The sequence below is a fragment of the Staurois parvus genome, unplaced genomic scaffold (genome assembly GCF_062004578.1).
Source record: "Staurois parvus isolate SC_StPar_1 unplaced genomic scaffold, SC_StPar_1.0 ptg000066l, whole genome shotgun sequence".
Taxonomy (NCBI): domain Eukaryota; kingdom Metazoa; phylum Chordata; class Amphibia; order Anura; family Ranidae; genus Staurois; species Staurois parvus.
The window spans coordinates 10,219,409-10,240,795 of record NW_028317862.1 but is presented as its reverse complement, the minus strand read 5'-3'; the positions used below and the strand labels follow the sequence as shown (position 1 = coordinate 10,240,795).

At 38.9% G+C, this 21,387-nt stretch overlaps 1 protein-coding gene across 4 annotated transcripts in view; it reads left to right on the top strand.

Moving 5' to 3' along the window:
* Positions 1–21,387, top strand: part of TGFBR3 (transforming growth factor beta receptor 3) — a 326,559-nt gene that overhangs the window by 242,913 nt on the left and 62,259 nt on the right. For 2 of the 4 annotated variants that reach the window (XM_089668928.1, XM_089668930.1), the window contains 5 exons: positions 8,772–8,961; positions 12,160–12,410; positions 13,773–13,922; positions 16,268–16,414; positions 20,018–20,191. In XM_089668928.1, the coding sequence (XP_089525054.1) occupies positions 8,772–8,961; positions 12,160–12,410; positions 13,773–13,922; positions 16,268–16,414; positions 20,018–20,191 (912 nt within the window). The remainder of the gene's footprint in view (positions 1–8,771; positions 8,962–12,159; positions 12,411–13,772; positions 13,923–16,267; positions 16,415–20,017; positions 20,192–21,387) is intronic. The other 2 variants (XM_089668931.1, XM_089668932.1) reach the window with 2 other exon arrangements.

The window sequence follows — 21,387 nt, the reverse complement described above, 5'->3', positions numbered from 1 at the left end:
ATACATGTGCTCCCATAGCAAACAGCTTGCTATGGGGGCACTCAGCCAGGAGGAACCAGGAGTGCTGGCAGTGGAACCTGAGAAGAGGAAGATCGGGGCTACTCTGTACAAAACCATTGCACAGAGCAGGTAAGTATAACATGTTTGTTATTTTCAAAAAAAGAAAAAGCGATCCATTACAATCACTGTAATTATTCTCTACTTTATCTAAAATTAAAAAAGGTCTTTAGATGCTCTTTAATTGAAATAATTGGTTTGAAAAATATGTAATAATATTGGCTTAAATGTTTTTATTTTTATTTCATCGTTGAAAGATATAAAGTGATGGCCTATGCCAGACCTTTTTCATTGTTTACATTGCATTATTTGTATTGTATCATTTTATTTATAGTTCATGCATTGTATTGATGTTCCTAATGCGTGTAGCACTTTTTAGAAATTCTTGCTTTAATGTTTCAAACAATTAGCTTGCTGTAGGACACATTGGAAACCCATATGTAGGCATTAATAGTGTTAACAGTTAGCTTTACTGGCTGTCAATTGCTTAATTATAAGTACAAGCTTGTTTCCTTGGAACTACAGCAAACATCTAGAGTCTGGAGAAGAAAAATATACATACATTCTTATTGGCTGAACCCATCAGGCTATCCTTGCCCCAAACACAACTTTGTAAAACAGCTGAGTTCTCGTAAACCACCCAGAGTGTGTATAGCATCGGTCCTGTTAGAATATAACCACCAGGGACCTATCACCTAAACCTTAGACATGTTCTGACCTTTTCTTGGCTTATACTTTGCTTGATTCCTCTTAATGTAATCATACTTTTATTAACCAATACATATTTTACAAGTGTGGAAAAATGTTGTAAGGGTTCTGTATATAACTGTGTAGGATATTATTTCTTATCAAGTTGGTGATCTTATTGCCAGCATGAGCAGCTGGTAAGCTGCAGCTGTATCAGTAATTCTGGCCCTGAATATGAGGGTGGTCTTGGATATGGTACCATTTCTGACTACAGCAGTTCATGTGATCCCTTTCCAAAACTCTTGATTCTGACAATTTCATTGCTTAGCCCATTTCTTTCATTATTAACATAGTACTGTCAACCATGGCAAATCTAGTTGTTGGATCCCACACACTGCAGAGGTCCATATCTGAATGCATCTGTACGTAACTCTTTGTCTCCTCTAACATTGTAGCACAACTATGCTGGGTTGGTTCAGCTCCTATAACAGCCACATTTTTCCCTTTTACAATCTTTGCCTTCACTTTGTATATTCAAGCAATATCTTTAGTTTTCTAACCTTGCACTTGAAGCTCCAAAATAATCTTCTTAGCCCCTGAGGATTTTTGCAGCACCTCCTGTTAATGAAAACACTGAAGGAACTTCTCACAGTGACAGAGCTGCAGATGCCTTGCCTATTTCAGGTTGACAACACTGAGCCATCGGCTTGCAATTAGCAGAATTAGTATGTTGTCAGCCTGCTGTGCACACTCCTTCAGTTAGTCATTGGTTTGTCTTTCAGGTCTGCAAAAGGCATGTGCAGACCTGATAGGCAGCCCAATGGCCAACTGAAGTTGCAGGTAGTGGCTTGCAATTTTTGGCCTGAAACAAGAAGCACTGGGTATTCAGGCAAGAAACTTTGAAAAGTATTCCCAAAAATTATTTAAAACTTGTATACAGTAAGGCATGATGGCAGACAAACTGAAAATTAGATTTTTGGGTACACACAGGGATTTTTTTCAGCAGGAATGCAGTGGAATGCAGTTCCAGCACATCCAGCTCTGAATGTATGTAATGGAAAACTGTGTTGGGGTGTGCTGCAGAATCTATTGATGCTGGCTGCTGAGGGATCTTTTGTTGCTGGAGCGATCTATTTTTGAGGGGGGGCTATTGCTGTTGGGGAGGTCTGTTGTTGCTGGTGGGGGATCTGCTGTTGCTGGGAGGTCAGTTTTGCTGGGAGACATGTATTGTTGCGGGAGGGGTCTAATGATGCTCACTGCAAGGATATCTGTTGTTGCTGCCATAGGTCTAATGTTGCTGGGGGGTGTATTTTGTTGTGGATGATACATTGTTGCTGGGGTGGTAATTTTTTACGGGTGTTCCATTGTTGCTGGGGTGATCTATTGTTGCTGTCTACAGGAGATCTATTGTATTGCTTTTCTTGTTATCATTAACAAATTCCCTACCAATTACTTAGCGCCATAAAACGATACTTGGTTCTATATTCTGTAAAGGGGGGGATACTGGGGGGGGAGCAGGGGTAGAACCAAGGAGCAGTGCTCAGAGCTGGGTAGAGCCAGAGAGAAGAGAAGATTCAGAAAAGGGAGTATCTGCACCTATTTTTTGAGAAAAAAAGCACTGGGTATACATATACTTTAACACACAAAATAGCCCCATCCACAAGGTTGTTCTAGAGACCCTTTGAGTATCCTTCAAGAATCAAAAACAGTTGTTTGCATTTATAAACCTGCTATTATAGAAATAATTTATATTTAAAAAGTGATAAATCATAACGGATAAGCCACGTTAACTTTTCATAGAAATAAAACTCACATCAACATTCTTTCCATACAAGCATGAAAATGTTTCAATTTGCATGAAGAAAATTCCAGACCGTAGAAAATAAACAGTTGTTGAAAATGAGATGCATTTTATTTGAAACTAAATCCAGAGTGGGTGCATCAATTAAACTGGATCTTTAGCGTGGCTCATCTATCTGGAGTCAGTACTGTCCATGCTTCAATTGCCATAAAGTTCTTTTTTTTTTCTTTTTCTAAAGCACCAGAAAAAGGTCATAAATATTTTCACAGATGTTAGTAATTGAGTTACCAAAGCATATTTTGTTTGCATACGGAACGGGTTACTAAACCTTATTGTTGATATCTAATCTCAGTCTGTTATTCGAGGAAAGTACAAACTTATAGCTGTTTCATGCTTTGAGATTTCAAGCTAGTTTGAGGTCATTTATTGTGGGAATGAAGGCGTGAGTACGCCCTCCTATTAGTGATCAAAAGCCTTGTTCCAGCTATGGTTTTTTGAAATCTTAATTGTTCTCTGCAAGATCACATGGAACTTTTTATGTGAAATTCACACTGGGGTGCCCAGAAAAATCGTAGCATGTGTTTACTAGTGCAGCATTAATTATTTGAGGTTCCCTGTTTGCTTAATGCTACATTTCTAATATCTTCTGTCTTTGCTAGCCCTAAATAAGAGGTCAGGTGTGCCTTATAGTTTAACTGTCACCCTCACACATAAAAAGCGGTGAAAAGCTGCTCTAATGTTAGAGATATTGAAAATATTCTTAAAACGAATTGTCAAATGTATATGTAGCCCTGTTTTGGGGGGGGTTATGTGAAATGGCCCACACCAAACAAGCTATGGCGCTAACCTGTATATGAGTAGGCAATCCTGAGCCTTCGCTATATGGAAGAGGGGGTTGTGATAAATGGCAGTGCCTCCACCTAGAATAGGGATCCTGCAACTGAGGAGACTCACCCCTTTCTAGGAATGTAACAGGTAGACAACTTAAAGTAACTATACATAGCAGTATTAATGCACCCAGCTTATATTTCTAACATGAAAACATGTCACCACACCTGTATGAGATTAATGCAAAGTTTATATAAAGCAGCCACATAAAACAGGATGCATAAGAATAACATTCAGGAATTACAATTTAGCATAAATTGGGAGGTTGCAATTATACCCGGGTATATGTGTATGTAGTAAACAGAATACCTCCAACCATGGGTTATAGCGCAGTCCGGTTGCAGGGGCCCCTGGAGAGGTGAGAGTCAATAAGATGCACGCTTCCACTTTAGATGCTGTGATGGCGTCCAAGTAACATGTGGATGATTGCACTGCTTGTCTGAAGATCAGCGATGCATCACCTAAAAGGATAAAATGCTCTATCTATCCTCACTCTTAGTCCCTATCCCTAAACTGGGCTGTCACTGCAACCGGGCCTCTATCTGTCTAAGTGGCCGTCAGATGCCTAACCTACCTCTAGCCTAATCTTATCCAACGCTCCCTATGCTAATCCTAGCTAAAGAGAGATCCAGACCAATAAGGCTCTTTAAGCAAAGAGGCTGCAAAGATACACTGCAATTAACAGAAAGTTCACCTGACAGTCTTATGCAGGTGAAAACACTGATCTATATATATATATATATATATACAACTATAAGGATTCTGCAGTGTGTAAATAGAATAATGATCATGAACCACAAATCTCTCTCTTACAGAGATATTAGGATTCCTATACAGAAGTTGAAATATAACAGAGGCAGACCTAATCTGCTTCAGTAACAACTAAATAGATAACAGCCTTGTTAATCTGGATCAGTACTCACAGAATCCCCATACAGTTCTCCCCAGATACATAGCACATGGCAGGCTGGTACCCTCTGCCTGATACTTCCTGGAAAACAACTATATAACATCCTGGGGTTTCTTGACCTCCTTGTAGGGGCAGGAAGCACACTTGTCTGTAATGGGACCTCTATGGTAGTGGCTGTATATGGATGTAAACAAACCACAACTAGTGTATAAAATAACAGTTCCCTACATATACAAACAAAGAGGGGTTCCTGACAGTGAAAGCAGTATGTGGATGTAAGGGACAAAAGACAGTGACAAGGTATATACTCTATAACTGCCCTACAAATTTATACAGTGGAAAACTATCGTGTTTATAACATACAGCAATGTATAGTATGGAGCCATGTGGATTATACAGCAGTGTATAGTATGGAGCCATGCGGAATATACAGTAATGTATAGTATGGAGCCATGTGGATAATACAGCAGTGTATAGTATAGAGCAGCAATGGGCAAACTACGGCCCGCGGGCCGTATACGGCCCGGCGGACCTTTTAATCCGGCCCGCGGAGCGTGATACTGTCAGGATGGCTGTCAGGATAAGTATAGGCGGAGCAGCGTGACGAACGCGAGGGGAGCTAGGCTCCTCTCACAGTCCGCCCTGAAGACCGGTGTAGCATGAAAATCTATCTCCTATGAGGATCTGTCCCCCTCGACGTATCTGCGCATGTGCCGGAGATCGCCGATCGGCTGCTAATGCCTGAAACTGGCACATGCGCAGATACGTCGAGGGGGACAGATCCTCATAGGAGACAGATTTTCATGCTACACCAGAACGGCGCGGGAACACGGCGAGAGGAACGCGCGGAGCAAAGGTAAGTGAATTGACACAGGGGGGACTTAATATGGGGGATGAATTAATATGGGGGATGAATTACTATGGTGGATGAATTACTATGGGGGATGAATTACTATATGGGGGATGAATTACTATGGGGGATGAATTACTATATGGGGGATGAATTACTATATGGGGGATGAATTATTATATGGGGGATGAATTACTATATGGGGGATGAATTACTATGGGGGATGAATTACTATGGGGGATGAATTACTATATGGGGGATGAATTACTATGGGGGATGAATTAGTATGGGGGGTGAATTACTATATGGGGGATGAATTACTATATGGGGGATGAATTGCTATGGGGGATGAATTACTATATGGGGGATGAATTACTATGGGGGATGAATTACTATATGGGGGATGAATTACTATATGGGGGATTAATTACTATGCTTACTATGGGGGAATATTACTATACTTACTATGGATGACAAATACACATCATTCATCTACTCTTGGTCCGGCCCCCGGGTCCAATATATGAACCCATTGCGGCCCTCAAGTCAAAAAGTTTGCCCACCCCTGGTATAGAGCCATGTGGATTATACACCAGTGTATAATATGAAGCCATGTGGATTATACAGCAGTGTATAGTATAGAGCCATGTACATTATACAGCAGTGTATAGTATGGAGCCATGTACATTATACAGCAGTGTATAGTATAGAGCCATGCGGATTATACAGCAGTGTATAGTATGGAGCCATGCGGATTATACAGCAGTGTATAGTATGGAGCCATGCGGATTATACAGCAGTGTATAATATGGAGCCATGTACATTATACAGCAGTGTATAGTATGGAGCCATGTGGATTATATATCAGTGTATAGTATGGAGCCATGTGGACTATACAGCAGTGTATAGTATGGAGCCATTTAGATTGTACATCAGTGTAAAGTATGGAGCCATATGGATTTTACACCAGTGTATAGTATGGAGCCATGTGGATTCTATATCAGTGTATAGTATGGAGCCATGTGGATTATATATCAGTGTATGGTATGGAGCCATGTGGATTATACTGTATATCAGTGTATAGCATGGAGCCATGCACATTATACAGCAGTGTATAGTATGGAGCCATGCACATTATGCAGCAGTGTATAGTATGGAGCCATGTGGATTATACAGCAGTGTATAGTATGGAGCCATGCGCATTATACAGCAGTGTATAGTATGGAGCCATGCGCATTATACAGCAGTGTATAGAGTGTATAGTATGGAGCCTTGCGCATTATACAGCAGTGTATAGTATGGAGCCATGTGAGCTATATAGCAGTATATAGTATGGAGCCATGTGGATTATATATTAATGTATAGTATGGAGCTATGTGGATTATATATCAGTGTATAGTATGGAGCCATGTGGATTATACATCAGTGTATAGTATGGAGCCATGTGGATTACACAGCAGTGTATAGCATAGAGCCATGTGGATTATACACCAGTGTATAGTATGGAGCCATGTGGATTATATTACAGTGTATAGTATGGAGCCATGTGGACTATATAGCAGTGTATAGTATGGAGCCCGTCGATTATATATCAGTGTATAGTATGGAGCCATGTGGACTATATAGCAGTGTATAGTATGGAGCCATGTGGATTATATATCAGTGTATAGTATGGAGCCATGCACATTATACAGCAGTGCATAGCATGGAGCCATGTGGATTATACAGCAGTGTATAGTATGGAGCCATGTGGATTATACACCAGTGTATAGTATGGAGCCATGTGGTTTACACACCAGTGTATAGTATGGAGCCATGTGGATTACACACCAGTGTATAGTATGGGGCCATGTGGACTATATAGCAGTGTATAGTATGGAGCCATGCACATTATACCCCAGTGTATAGTATGGAGCCATGCACATTATACCCCAGTGTATAGTATGGAGCCATGTGGATTCTATATCAGTGTATAGTATGGAGCCATGTGGATTATACTGTATATCAGTGTATAGCATGGAACCATGTACATTATACAGCAGTGTATAGTATGGAGCCATGCGCATTATACAGCAGTGTATAGTATGGAGCCATGTGAACTATGTAGCAGTGTATAGTATGGAGCCATGTGGAATATATATTAATGTATAGTATGCAGCTATGTGGATTATATATCAGTGTATAGTATGAAGCCATGTGGATTATACATCAGTGTATAGTATGGAGCCATGTGGATTATACATCAGTGTATAGTATGGAGCCATGTGGATTATACACCAGTGTATAGTATGGAGCCATGTGGATTATATTACAGTGTATAGTATGGAGCCATGTGGACTATATAGCAGTGTATAGTATGGAGCCATGTGGATTATATATCAGTGTATAGTATGGAGCCATGTGGACTATATAGCAGTGTATAGTATGGAGCCATGTGGATTATATATCAGTGTATAGTATGGAGCCATGCACATTATACAGCAGTGCATAGTATGGAGCCATGTGGATTATACAGCAGTGTATAGTATGGAGCCATGTGGATTACACACCAGTGTATAGTATGGAGTTATATGGTTTATAGTATATACAGAAAAGTGTAACAAATGGTGATGTTCAGTAAGCAATGTGCACCACAGTGTACAAGGTGGAGCCGTGTGCAACATCGTGCACAGACTAGAGTGGTGTGCAATATATCATATACAACACAGTGCTGAGAGTGCAATAGTGTGAAGTATAAGATATACAGCATAGTGTACAGAGTGGAGTGGGGTAGAACATATAATGTACAGCACAGTGTACTTAGGGGATCAGTAATCCGTAAGGGATATACACCACATTGTTCAGAAATGAGCAATATGCAGCATAGTGCACAGAGTGATGTAGAGTATATATTATACAGAATGGAGTGGAGTGATGAATGGGATGATGTATATAATGTACAGCATAGTGTACAGAGTGGAGTGGGGTGAAATATATCATGTACAGCCTAGAGTACTCAGTGGAGTTATATTCAGTAAGAAATGTACATCACATTGTCAGAGTGTAGCAGTATGCAGAACAGTGGACAGGGTAGAGTGATGTGTAATGTATGATATACAGCACATTGTAGAGAGTGGAGTGGGGTGAGTGTATAGTACAGCACAGTGTATATAATGTACAGCATAGTGTATATAATGTACAGCATAATGTAGAGTGGAGTGGGGTGTAGGGTTGCCAGCTCATCCCTTTAAAACCGAACACATATTAATTACACAGGTTCTGAGGCTAATTTAATGTAAGTTTAATTACCACCTTAATCAGCCACGGAACCTGTGAAAATAATATGTATTTGGTTTTAAAGGGATTAGGTGTATAATGTGCACTTTTGTGTGTAGACAGGAGTATATAATGATCCTCTAAAATTTTGTCAATGACAGCAACCTGGCATGATACAGGTTCTCCCATTATTTGCAGTTTCTTTTGTTGTGTACAGCAGATTATCTCTGATCTACATTTGTGATATTGGCTAGGGTATTTAAAAATCTGTTGCTGTTCTCATTCTAATGTGATCTTTTTTTTATCTGTTCTTCCATCTGTAGACTCCAAACAGTGTCAGCTTTGACAAAGATACAGAAAAATCTCTGTTAACAAGCAAACTGGTGATTACAAGCATTCCGTCAACACAGGAGAGTTTAATCAAGTGGGCTTCTGATGAAAATTACCCGGCGAACTTCTACACTCATGCATCAGTGGCAAACAAGTTCCAAATTAAACTCCTTGATGACATAGGTAGGGATTAAATATTTCAATATTTGCACATGTGAATCTAATTTAATATGAATTAAATTTACCGGTAATACATGACAGGAACATCTGCAATGTGCTTGTTGTATGGCTGCTGTAAATTTATATATATACTGTAAAATCAGTGTAAATCTGAGATATCTTTGCTTTGCAGAATTTTCTTTGCACAATAGAGAAAAGAGCCTTCCTGCTTTTTACTCCAAGGATTTAGTTTCTACATTACCACAGAACTTTAATTCAAGGTTCCTAATCAGATTAGTGATCCAGCATGTATATATATTTTGTATGATTCAGTAATAGATTTCCAGTTTATTTATACAAAGCTTTAGACTGCACAATTTCTAAATGTGCAGGAGCCAAGAACTAGTTCCCAATCTGATCATGTTCATGAAGCAGGATTATAGGCTTTATGCTTAAAAAGTATAATAAAAGCTACTTGAAACTTTTTGAAAAAATATTTTTTATTTAAATAAAGGGCCGTTTTATTTGTGGTAATCCTCTTGGATTGTTAGTGCAGCCTTTTCTCTCTTCAAGATTGCTTGTTTTTATTTACAATTTACTTGCATTTTCACCCAGCCAGAGCAAAAGTTTTAGGCTCCAAGGCTGGCCATAAATGGATCATTTTTTTGTTCAGCCAGTGGGCTGAATAAAAAAAAATTTGAATGGATGCCACAAACTGTAGCTGGATAGAAGAGTCCTTCCACCTGAAATGTTGTATTCTGAGAGTGTGGACTCCCCACTGTTGGAATACACTGATCACCAGTTGTAGCCCATTGGCTTGATTAAACAATTGACTTCTGTCAAGCGAGAGCTACCACATATGGTTCAAAAGTGTTAGGCTCCAGGGCTGGCCATAGATGGATCATTTTTTTGTTCAGCCAGTGGGCTGAATAGAAAAACAATTTGAACAGATGCCACAAAGTCAAGCTGGATAGAAGAGTCCTCCCAGCTGAAACATTGTATTCTGAGAGTGTGGACTCTCCACTGTTGGAATACACTGATCACCAGTTGTAGCCCATTGGCTTGATTAAACAATTGACTTCTGTCGAGCGGGAGCTACCACATATGGATTGAAATTAGGTCAGTCCCTACTGAAATTTTATATATATATGGACAGCGTTAACTACCTTATCTGTGGTCTGAGCTCAGCAATGACAACAGACATTTATAACATACATAACAAGGATCAAGTGTGAGTTAGCAGTCAGGTGTTGGTTATCAGCTCTGAGCTTAGGTAGAAGTCATGTCAGGCTTCATGACAGTCAAACTGGCTGATAGTAGGCCGATCTTTTCGCTCCAACAGGAAACACAACTAAATAACAGCACATACAGCTATCCCTTAGAGGTCAGGTTACACTATTAAAAAAAGCTTAAAGTGGAACTGAACTCAAAAAGTAAAGATTTACTATGTTGTGGGAACATCTAGAAATATTAATTGCGGCTACGTAGTACCATGGAAAAAATACCTTTGGCCTAGAATTAATCCTAAAACATTGCAGTGCACTTTCTGGTATGTGACGGTGTCTGTGCAATCCAGTGCCTACAGCCTAGCTGTATACCCATAGCATGGGATCTAAGACATTGCTGTCTCTGGCTGCAAGTCTCATGGGATTAGGAGTGAAATTTGGTTATGTCACTACTTTGCCGCTCACTGTTCTCATTGCTGCAGACTCCGATATAAGGAAGCAAAGCCCTGCCTCTGGCAAAATGGCTGCTTCCACACAGAGACCATGCACAGAACACAATGTGTTAAGTCAGTAATGGGAAAAGATCAGATGCAGGGTTTTTTTTACTACTTACTTCTTACTACTCTATCCAAAACTAAGAAAAAGTTTTAGCTATACAAACACATTAATTCAAACCTATATCTAGATACTGTCCTTTCTGCATGCAAAGTATATAACTAATTGTACTGCTGCAAAGTGAAATTCAGGTTAATAACTTAACACATGACCTTATATTATTTAAGCATTGCTACTTTAAAGCAGTTCATTCACTATACCAATGTCACTTGTGCTTGGACATTTTGACAGTTTTTTAATTGTTAAGGCTTGGTTCACACTAGTATGCCTTGTCATGCGACTTTGAACACATAAAGTCACATGACAAGCCTCAACTCATTTATTTAAGTGGCACCCATTCCAATCTATGCGACTTAGATCATAATGTCTTTAAAAATGGTTCATGCACTACTTTGATGCTACTTTCTTGTCATTTGATTGCCATAGAGTGTAAAGTTGCAGGAAAGTTGCACTGGAAATTGTGTGACTTTGCAGTTGCATTAGTGTGAACCCAGCCTTAATGTGCCTTGCACACGGGGCTGTCCAGCTGCAGTGCTGCCCTCCCAGCATTTTAGTGTGCCCAATAAAGACAGATGCAGCATCCAGCCCTTCTACAGGCAGCTTGTCAAAGTTTATGACAGGCTGTGGCTGAACAGCACTGAATGCTGTACTAAGTGGTACCAGCATTTAGGGCCCTGTGCATTCAGAGACAGATGTTTAGAATGCCGCTTTATCTGCATTCTGGACTTTTGTCCCTGAAAACAAAGAGTCCTAAATGCTGCTGCCACCCAATACAGCGTTCAACTCCTGTCAGCTGTAGCCTGCCATAGACTTTGACAGGCTGGATGTTGCATCTGTCCTTCTTAGGAACACTAAAATGCTGGGAGGGATGCACTGCAGCTAGATGGCCCTTTGTGCAAGGGGGCAAAAGTGTTCTGGATTAAGTATGAAGAAGCTCGATTTTTATTTTTATTTTCTGCCTTTGTCCAATTCAGCAGATTTCTCTTTGTTTCATTTCAAGCCCACTTAGGTTCTAGCTTTTCCCTACCCTATCAATGAAAAATAGTTTTATTGCTATTGTGTCCCTGCTAGAAAAATTGCTCATCATTTACTTTTTGTTCTAACAATTTCTATTCTATTTAAAATTTAAAAAAAGGGTTTGGCTAGAAATACATTTTAACCAGTATAGTCTGTGTAATTATTTGTAAGTGGAATGGCTGCAATTAACACAGAGTGAATGATTCTTTATAACTACAAAACAGTCCTAGACATAATTATTTATAGCTTTGTTTATGACTGCAATTAAATAATATACGCAATGGATTAGTTAGAAATTTTCAAAATCAATATGTGATTTATTGTTATGGGCTGTTTTTAATTTTTTTTTTTTAATTTTATTTAGTAGAGATGAACGATGATGACAAGTCAGATATTCCCCCAGGATGGTTAGACTTTCTGAGTTTAAGTGATTCAGAAGGAATGGGAGCGTTTAATCCCACATCAGAAGATTTTCGGCACAGGGGTATAGAAGATGTGGACATGGGGGACACACTGAAAGAACCAGAGGAGGCACAAGGGAACATTAATGTTGCCTTGTCTGTTAAATGCGATGATACTAAGATGATGGCAGCCATACAAAAAGAAAACCTACAGGTGTGTAACTTTGACATACAATTTGATTGACTTCTGTATAAATACCATCATTTAATTGAGGTGTTTTGCATTTAAAGGAATATTGTGTGACACGTGTGATGCTTTTTTTCCTTTAATGACTTGCGTAAATGGGAGTAACTGCATCCAAATTGAGATATTTGACTGTCAAGCAAATGGAGAGGAGTGCTTTAGACAGTAATGGACAGCGTTGGGTGTTACAAATGCACAAAGGATCAAAGGACCAAATAAAAAATAGATTAACTCAATTAAGAATATTTTGGCTATCTTTTAAATGTATACAGTATGTGAGAATATATCCCTACCATTAGGGCAACATGAAATATTTTACTTGCTGTTAATATTTGCTTTTCAGTTGATTGAAACCATTTGTTTTACTATATCAGTCATCATAGCCTAAGCAGAATATGATTGAAGTGTGCTTAAGTGGTATACGTACACAGAAAGTCAGCTGGCCTTCTTATGAAAATACCAGGTGCCTGGCTGTCTTTAGCCTTAGTACTTTTTGAGTCACTAACCTAAGAAAAGGAAACAGTGAAAGCAGAGTTCCTGATCTGCCTACTTGTTCCAGGTCAGTGATTTAGAAAATAGATAAGACACTGGATAAAAGCAGTCTGGACCAACATTTTAAAATGGAGAGGTCAGGGCTGGCTATTTCACTTACAAGTATTCTTATCAGGGACTGGTTCCCCTGTTGGTGATGAAAGTCATTCATCCTGACTGCCTCCCCCCCATGTGATTGTCCATAGCCTGGATAAGCCATTTGCCCACTAGCAGTCAGCTTCCTGATGTTTGAGATTTGCTAAATGAAACTAACATTCAATCCCATAATATGTACTTTAGCCCAGATTTGTAATACAGTTATAATGATCTTATCTTTCAGCTAGGTGAATACATTTTGAAATCTCATCAGACTGTTAGGGCCTTGCTTGACAAGCTTTTGTGTCAGATGGGTTTTGCATCCCTATACAAGTCCAAAGAAATGCAAAATCTGATCAACTGCAGGCCAAGTGAACCTGTCAAAGAATTCTGAATAACCTTAGAAGATCCTCAAACCTCAAAGAAGATCATCAACACAAATACAAAGCCTGTCGAAAAATTATTTTTTTAAATATAAAAAAAGAAAATCTTGTGTTAGCTTTGTGAATGGAACCTTTTGTTACCTTTACTTAATTCAATGTGAAATTGATGTGCTTGATATCAGTATTGGTATGCTAAAAAAATCCATAAAATGTGTCTCAGTGCCTTTGGGATTAATATGTTTATTTAGTATAAACGATAATGCATTCTGCTTCTAATCATGGTTTTTGGCCTTAGCTGTTGACTTGTTGCATCCTTTTTAAGGCCAATGGATACATAGGGACAGAGCTTTCTCTACTCGATCCAGTATGCAGAGCACAGGAAAATGACACTCATTTTATCTTAGAGTCTTCCCTGGAGGGATGTGGAACACAGCACACCATTGATGGCTCGAGTATTGTTTACTATAATACTGTAAGTAGATTGATGGGTTGTTAGTTCTGTCTGAGGCATTTTAACAGAAATTTAGCATCAAAACTTTGCTGATGATGCAATTATGATTAGCAATTTCCTAGGCAGTGTAGAACTATATGCTTATTTTGGTTTGCCCAGATCTTCTTTCTTTCTTGGGTTCAAACTTGTCCTCCTTTCTCTTTTTACCTCGTGTTGAATTTGTATTTTCATGCCTTCAAAGGATCTTTCCTGTTGTTTTTACCTTTCCTTTCCCTGGCTGAAAACATTTTTTTCATTATGTATATTACCCAGCATATGCTCAAGATCTTTAGACCTCATCATCATCTTCTCCAATCCCTGCCTAGCATGCAGCTAGACCACACCTGTTTCTTTTTTCTACCATTTCTGTTATGAGATTTAAGGACCATAAATGGTTGTTGATATCACTTAAGAATAGTTTGTTTTTTTTAGTTATAGCTCATGGACTGACATTAATTTTAAAAGGTGGGCTTACTCAACCATATTTAGCTGTAATTCAGGTGGTTTCATTTTCTTTAGGCCTGATTCACATCTGTACAATGTGGTAATGCTTAGTAAAAAGTTACTGCAATGCACAATAACACACGTTATACAGTACTGTGATGTGCTTTTCTTTTTGAATAGAGTCAAAGCACCACACATGCTTTTTAAAGCAACACAAGGCATATGCGAGTGCATTGTGGTGGTGCGTAATGTTGAAAAAAGCTGCAAGTCAATTAGAACCTAAGCTGCTTTGCCACAATCCATGTTAACCTGAAACATAAGGTATGATCACGTTCTTGTAGTAACACTCAGCCAAAGTGTAAATCCATCCTTAAATTTGGAGCGACCACACATTGTAAACATTTGAAAGATAATAATCATAGTAAAGACATATTCTGTAGGGTACAATGACAAGCAATTTAGAATATCACCTGCCCTAAAAGTTAAAGCTTTTGGCTACCAAAGTTAACTTCCAATATTCTAATTATTTAAGAATGCTACTTCATAATAAAGCAGTGCCTTAATATCCCCAAATTTCCGGTTTGGCAGTGTTCTGGTGCAAGATTTGGCTACTAGTATAGTATTTTGGTTTAGAAACCCCCAAAATACATTTTGGCACAACATTTTGGCTTGAAAGTCAAAAGGAGTTGTTAGGTAAATCCAGTATATGAGCTATAGTATTAGATCATAAGACCTACATCTTCACCATGTCATAGTCTTCCATATTAACCAGCTAATCTCTAAAACAGGCGACATCTGCCTTAATTAATATTACAGGTTCTCTTGAACTATACTACAGTGACATATTAAAGAAGAATTCCAGGTATGGATATTTTTTACATAGTTACATTGGTCCATCTTGGACCAATGTAACTATGTATATACCTTACCTGGACGATCTCCCTTGAATCTGGTAATCACTGCAGTAGGCACCTCTACTCCAGTGATCTCCACTAGCTTCCAGATCCCATGCCGAGCAGCTGCCCTTCTGCATGCTAAACACAGGAGGTTGGCCTCTCAGCATGAACATCATTCAGCGAATGTTTTGCATATACTGAATGAATTCAAAGTGTTCTCTGATTGGAAGAGATGGAGAGGCAGGGTAGCGACATCATGCAACATCCAGGGGGATCAGTCAGATGTGGTATATGCATAGTTACATTTATCCAAGCTGGACCAATGTAATTATGTATAAAATATCCATACCTTGAATTTTTCTTTAAGCGGCTGAAGTTTGGCTTCATCCATATAGAAGTTGTTCAGTCATATGGGTATTTACATCCTGCATGGAAGATGTCAGAGAAACTGAAAAATAGCTGAGAGTTACATATGTCTCACGAGCCACGGATGGGACAGCATCACTCAAGATTTATAGCTTTATCACTTAGCTTAGTAAGAAATTTTGCTAGACATGGTTTTGTAATGAGCTTCATCTAGGCCAAATTTTCTATACTGCCCATTCATTGGTCTATAAAACAAATCTCCTGCAATCTCTATATTTGAGCCTGAAATAAAATCCAAATCCTTCTCTTGACATAAGTATTGTTCACACGATAGGGCAGCTTCCTCCCCAGAGCTCAATCCGAATGTATAAAAAACACATGTTCCTTTTCTCTTGCTGGTTTCATAGTTTCCACATGCTCCCAAACAATCTGTTTTTCCTATGACCTTGCCTGTTGGCCATTTAGGTGTTTTGTTTGTTTCTGTGGAGTTACCCCAATTTAAAATGAGCATGCTAAATGGAAAAGCAATCAGTTAACTACAATCTTTTAGTCCAAAAAAAATTGTATGCTTTTATTTTTGTGAAAGCAGTCACACTGACAGCTTTTCCTGTGATGTTCCAGATTGTTATACAGCTATCACCACCCACTGAGGGAAGTGGCTGGCCTAGCGATTACGAGGATTTGGAATCTGGCGATAGCGGGTTTCCAGGAGACACAGAGGAAACTGAAATAGGTCTTCCATACTTGAAGCGTCCTGAAATTGTGGTGGTATGTGTTTTTCAGGAAGACAGAAGGACCTGACTTTCCAAAAAGCTATTTTAGCTATTCCCCTTTTGAATGTTTTTATTAGACCCTCTTATTAGACATAGCTGCCACTCACAAGACTGAGATGAAGAATGTGTGTGGCCTGGCCAGCCAAATTTTTTGCACATTCACATCATAGTATATTAAAGAAGCCAGGTGTTTTTTTGGGTCCCCAAGAGTTATGCCTGGTCTAGGATGCAACCATTATCATCCCTGCTACTACTGTATTCCATATACCTGCCCAGGTCCATGTCCTTTAATTCTTCACTGTTTTTCATCGTGGGGTACAGATAACAGTATATGTGCCTCAGAATATCAGAAATGTATGTCTGTGAATAGCAGCATCAATCTGAGCGGGCAATATATTGCTATTAGTTCTATGATAATTTGTATTTATTATCTAATGACATTAAAAAGAGGATATTAAACTGTTGCCATTATTGATAGAAACTCCTCTCTCCATGGTGTCATGTAAAAATAGTCGTATATGTGAAACCAATACTTCATTGGTGTTTTTGAAAAGGGTTGTCTACTTTAGCTTTGTTAAAAACATTGGCTTCTGCTTTGGCATGAAGGGATGTTACTGTGTGCTGTGTACTAAACGAAAATAGCATTCCATTGGAATGGAAAATACAGATTAAAATATATATCTTTATTCAGCATATATTGAGAAATACCCACTTCTCAATGTATTTAATTGTTTATTTGGGCTTTGTTGTGCTCCACTCTCCATTCTTTAAGGGACAGACTTAAAATGAGTGTCATTTTTAATACTAAATTCTCATGTGTGATATACAAAAAAATAAGCCATCATTTTGAAAATTAATTTGATTTATTTTGATATGATGGATATGGGATGCATGAAAATGTGTAAATTATATGAAAGAATTATTCTGTTTTGTTGCACTTACCATACAACCCAGTACTGCGAATCCATAGGAGCAGCAAATGATGTGTGCATTGGCACTGTTCACAGTTTTTCCTACTGTGGTAAGAAAGGTTCTCTATGACCTGAAATGATCATCACTGAAGTGATGCCAGTACAGAAAAAAATGCCTGTGGTATTTTTTATTCTGAATTTCAGATATGCAGCAAGGTAGATAACATGATTAACAAATTAATTTGAAGTCTCGAATAGAAGAGGTCTTTCTACAGCTACCTTGATTTTATGGCAAGGAGTGTTAATCGACTTTCTGACAGAAAAATCATTGTGTAAATTGGGGGACTAACAACATTTGACATACCATTGGTGTTTTCTACATCCTCGCAAATTCATTGGTCACCAACAGACTGTTGCAATAAATCAGTAGTCTCCAGTTAGTTTACAATTATGTATAGAGTATATAATGATTAAACTCCCATAAGGTTTTTTTAAAATTTGGGTGCCTTTGGAGAGATTTTTTTGTTAAAGTCCTGCTGCCTAGATACTACAGATACAACAGCAGGTAAGGAGAAATTCCCCTGCTACAAGTGACATCCCTGGCAGGAGATATAGGTTCCCCCAAGACGCAAGGTCTAAGTGACTGCTTATTCTTCCTCAGAGCACCCTGCAAGGAGTGGTGGACCCTAGTGGGGTTCTTTGCTGCAAGTTGACAACAGGGCACAGCCTTTGATTTCGCGACCAAGGGATTGCAAGGTAACTATAGTGAGGAGACAGGGCAGGTTGGTGCTGCAGGTTGTTGTCCACACAGAGGTCAGGGCAGGCAAAAGAATAGTCAATGTCCAGACACAGATAGAGGCAGGTGGCAGACAAGAAAGTAGTTGTGGTCCAAGCAGAGGTTGAAGCAGGTACCAGGCAGGAGAGTAGTTTGGGTCCAAGCATAGGCCGAGTAAGGTGGTAGGCAAGGTGAATAATAGCAAGGGGCAGGGACAGCAGATGAGAACAGATTTAGGAAATCTGAATAACGAGAACAACAGCAATCTCAATGCACAAGGTACCTGATAAAAGTATTATGTACCAGCCACTATATAGGAAGGTGTTTAAACACCCTCCAAGCTAATGAGCATGCCCTCCATCAGGGGCGCATGCCAATGCACACTAAAAAATTAACAAACACTAGCCCACACATGCCATGCATGACCAGCCTTAGCCAAAGACCACAAGCCTACAGGTGCATATGTGACAGACTGCAGACAGACAGGACAGGCCATGCCCCGGCTGTACATAAATTAATCAGGTACTGTAAAACCCTTTTAGACAGTTGCCCTTTAAACTATATTCCCTTTATTCCAGTTTGTGTGGCAACTGTAAAATGTTGGATTTCCCATCACTTTCTGTTGGGGGTGACAATGATCAGCAGGATAAATAAGGATAGTTTAGGCTTAAGATACACTTTAGTATGAACACAAGAAGCAGCACGATCGTTTTGTATTAAATCTGTCATTGGAATAATATGTGGGCTGCTAAATAAAATGATGGTTAACTGCCACTTATTCTAACTTACTGGCTTCCATGCTTTCTGATGTGGAACACGTATGCAGATGAGACATGTCAGAAAATTATCAGAAATATTTATCTGCATGCGTCTCATAGGTCATTGGATGGAATTATCAAAGCTGTTAGATCGGCACATATGCCAGACATTTTTAGAAGGAAATGTCAGTGATGGCAGCCTGTATGTTTCTCTCATGACAGCATCTTTTTAAAAAGAACAGTTAGGGCTTTTTTTTGTCAGAAAATAGGTGCACGTACTCTCTTCTGATTCACCCCTTGTCTCCACCTCTGAGCACTGTCCTTTAGCTCCACCCCCCACAGAACCAAGTATCATTTTGTGGTGCTAAGTAATTTGGTAATGATAATGAGCAAAGCAGTAAAATAGATCCCCCTGCAGCCAGCAGCAATCAATGGACCATCCAGTAAAAATAGACCTCCCTAGTAGATCCCTCCCAACAACAATTTACCCCCCCCAGTAGCATAAGACCTCCCACCAGCAACAATAGACCTCCCCAGAAATGATAGACCTCCTGCAACAATAGATCAGACCCAGTGACAATTGATCCCCAAGTAGCCAGCATCAATAGACCTTCCAGCACACCCCAGCACCTTGCCATTACATACGTTCAGTGCTGGCGATGTCAGGACTGTGTTACCTGTGTTATACTTGATAATGTTTGAAAAGTGCTGGATGTATAGCTTTATAGCTATTCAGAAGAGCACTAGTGAATATTTCTCCGCTTTCTTCCAGGAATACCTGTAATAAATCAGTCAAGCTGATCTAATATCAGGGAAAGGCGAATTTTGCTCAATTTGCAGGTTTGATGGATTATGCAACCACTCCAGTCAAACCTATATACTGTATCATCTATGCACCATATCCTAACTACATAATACATTAATATGAGTTTAGTCCCTAAAAGGTCCTCCGTTTATGGTAAAATACAGTTAGCTGGCAGTTGACTTCTAGAAATATACAAGAATGAAATGGAGCTGCATCCTGAAATATGGTTTACTCTACTGATTATGTACTTTAGGGTGTCTTTGCAATCCAGAAATTAATAAATACAACTGGAAACTGAAAAACGTCCAGTCTACTTCTAGTAGCTAATATTCTTTTCTTGTCTTTTTAGTTTAACTGTACAATGCCACAGGATACTGGGTCCCCCTTTGATCTTATCTTTGCTCATCCTGACGCAGCAATAAACAATGTTACATTTAACATGGAGCTTTATAAAACGGATCTGTTCCTTACACCATCTCAGAACTATTTCTCAGTGGCTGAAAATGGGCAGGTGTATGTGGAGGTAAGCTGTTATTTTATGGGTAACCCAGAAAGCTGCTAATGCAGAGGCACATACACTTATAATGACTGAGTGTCACTTTAAGGGCCACTTCACACTACAAAAATGCACTTCGGATGCATTCTGGATACGTTTTTGCTTACAGTTCACACCACATGCAGTTCCAGCACAGTTTTGGTGCAGTTTGCTATGTGCCAGTACAGTTCTGTGCAGAAAAAATGCAGTATGTTCTACTTTTTTTTTCTTCACCGGAAACTGACTGGAACTGACTGCACTAGTGTGAACCAGGGCCATTGGAATACATGGAAAACACTGTGCATACATTTTTGATACAGAAAAAAAGTGCACTGAACTGCATCTGGTGTGAACTAGCCCTTAAACATGTTTGTAATTTTATACAAAATTGTTAATGACTAAGATTATGTTTATTAAAACCATGACTGTACTATGGAGAGATGCACAAGTGCCTTTAATGTTGTTATATATGTTCATCTTTTGCCTGTTAATCAACCATTGTTATAGATAGCATTAGGGGTTAAAATATTTAGATTTTTTGTGCTATAATAGCAATACTTTACAGAGTAAATGTCAATGTTCAAATGTGGTTGCATAAGTATGTATTGAGATCTCCATCATAACAAAGAAAAGTTCAAATGTAGGGAGTGTATAGGTTATACATAAACAGAATGGGAAGCCTAGCAACATTCCAAAACTAGCTCTTTGATATGCAGCATTTAACTTATTAGATGAAATAACTAGGGTTCAACCCATTTCTTCTTCATTTATAACACAGTGCTGAATTCACGATTGTGGCCAGTTTTATGCATTATCTGCAGTTTTTAAACACGGGATGGTATAGAACTGGCTGCCTAGAGCATTCTACTAATTTAATTTTTAATAATTTAATAATTGCATTTTTCTAATTTAACGTGTACGTGTGTGTATATATATATATATAGATAGATAGATAGATATAGATATATATCAGTGTATATATAGGCAAAACTTTTTTTTAGTTTTGGATAAAATAAGTAAGGGTTAAAAACCTTTATCTGTGTTTTGTTTGTTTTTTTTTGCTTTCTGCTCCCACTGGGGAGGATTCCTTTTGCTTCCTGTCTCTGAGGCATAAAAGGGAGTCTCCACAAATTGAGTGGCATTCCCATCTTTGAGTGTTGTCACTGGTGGGACAGGTATCTCCT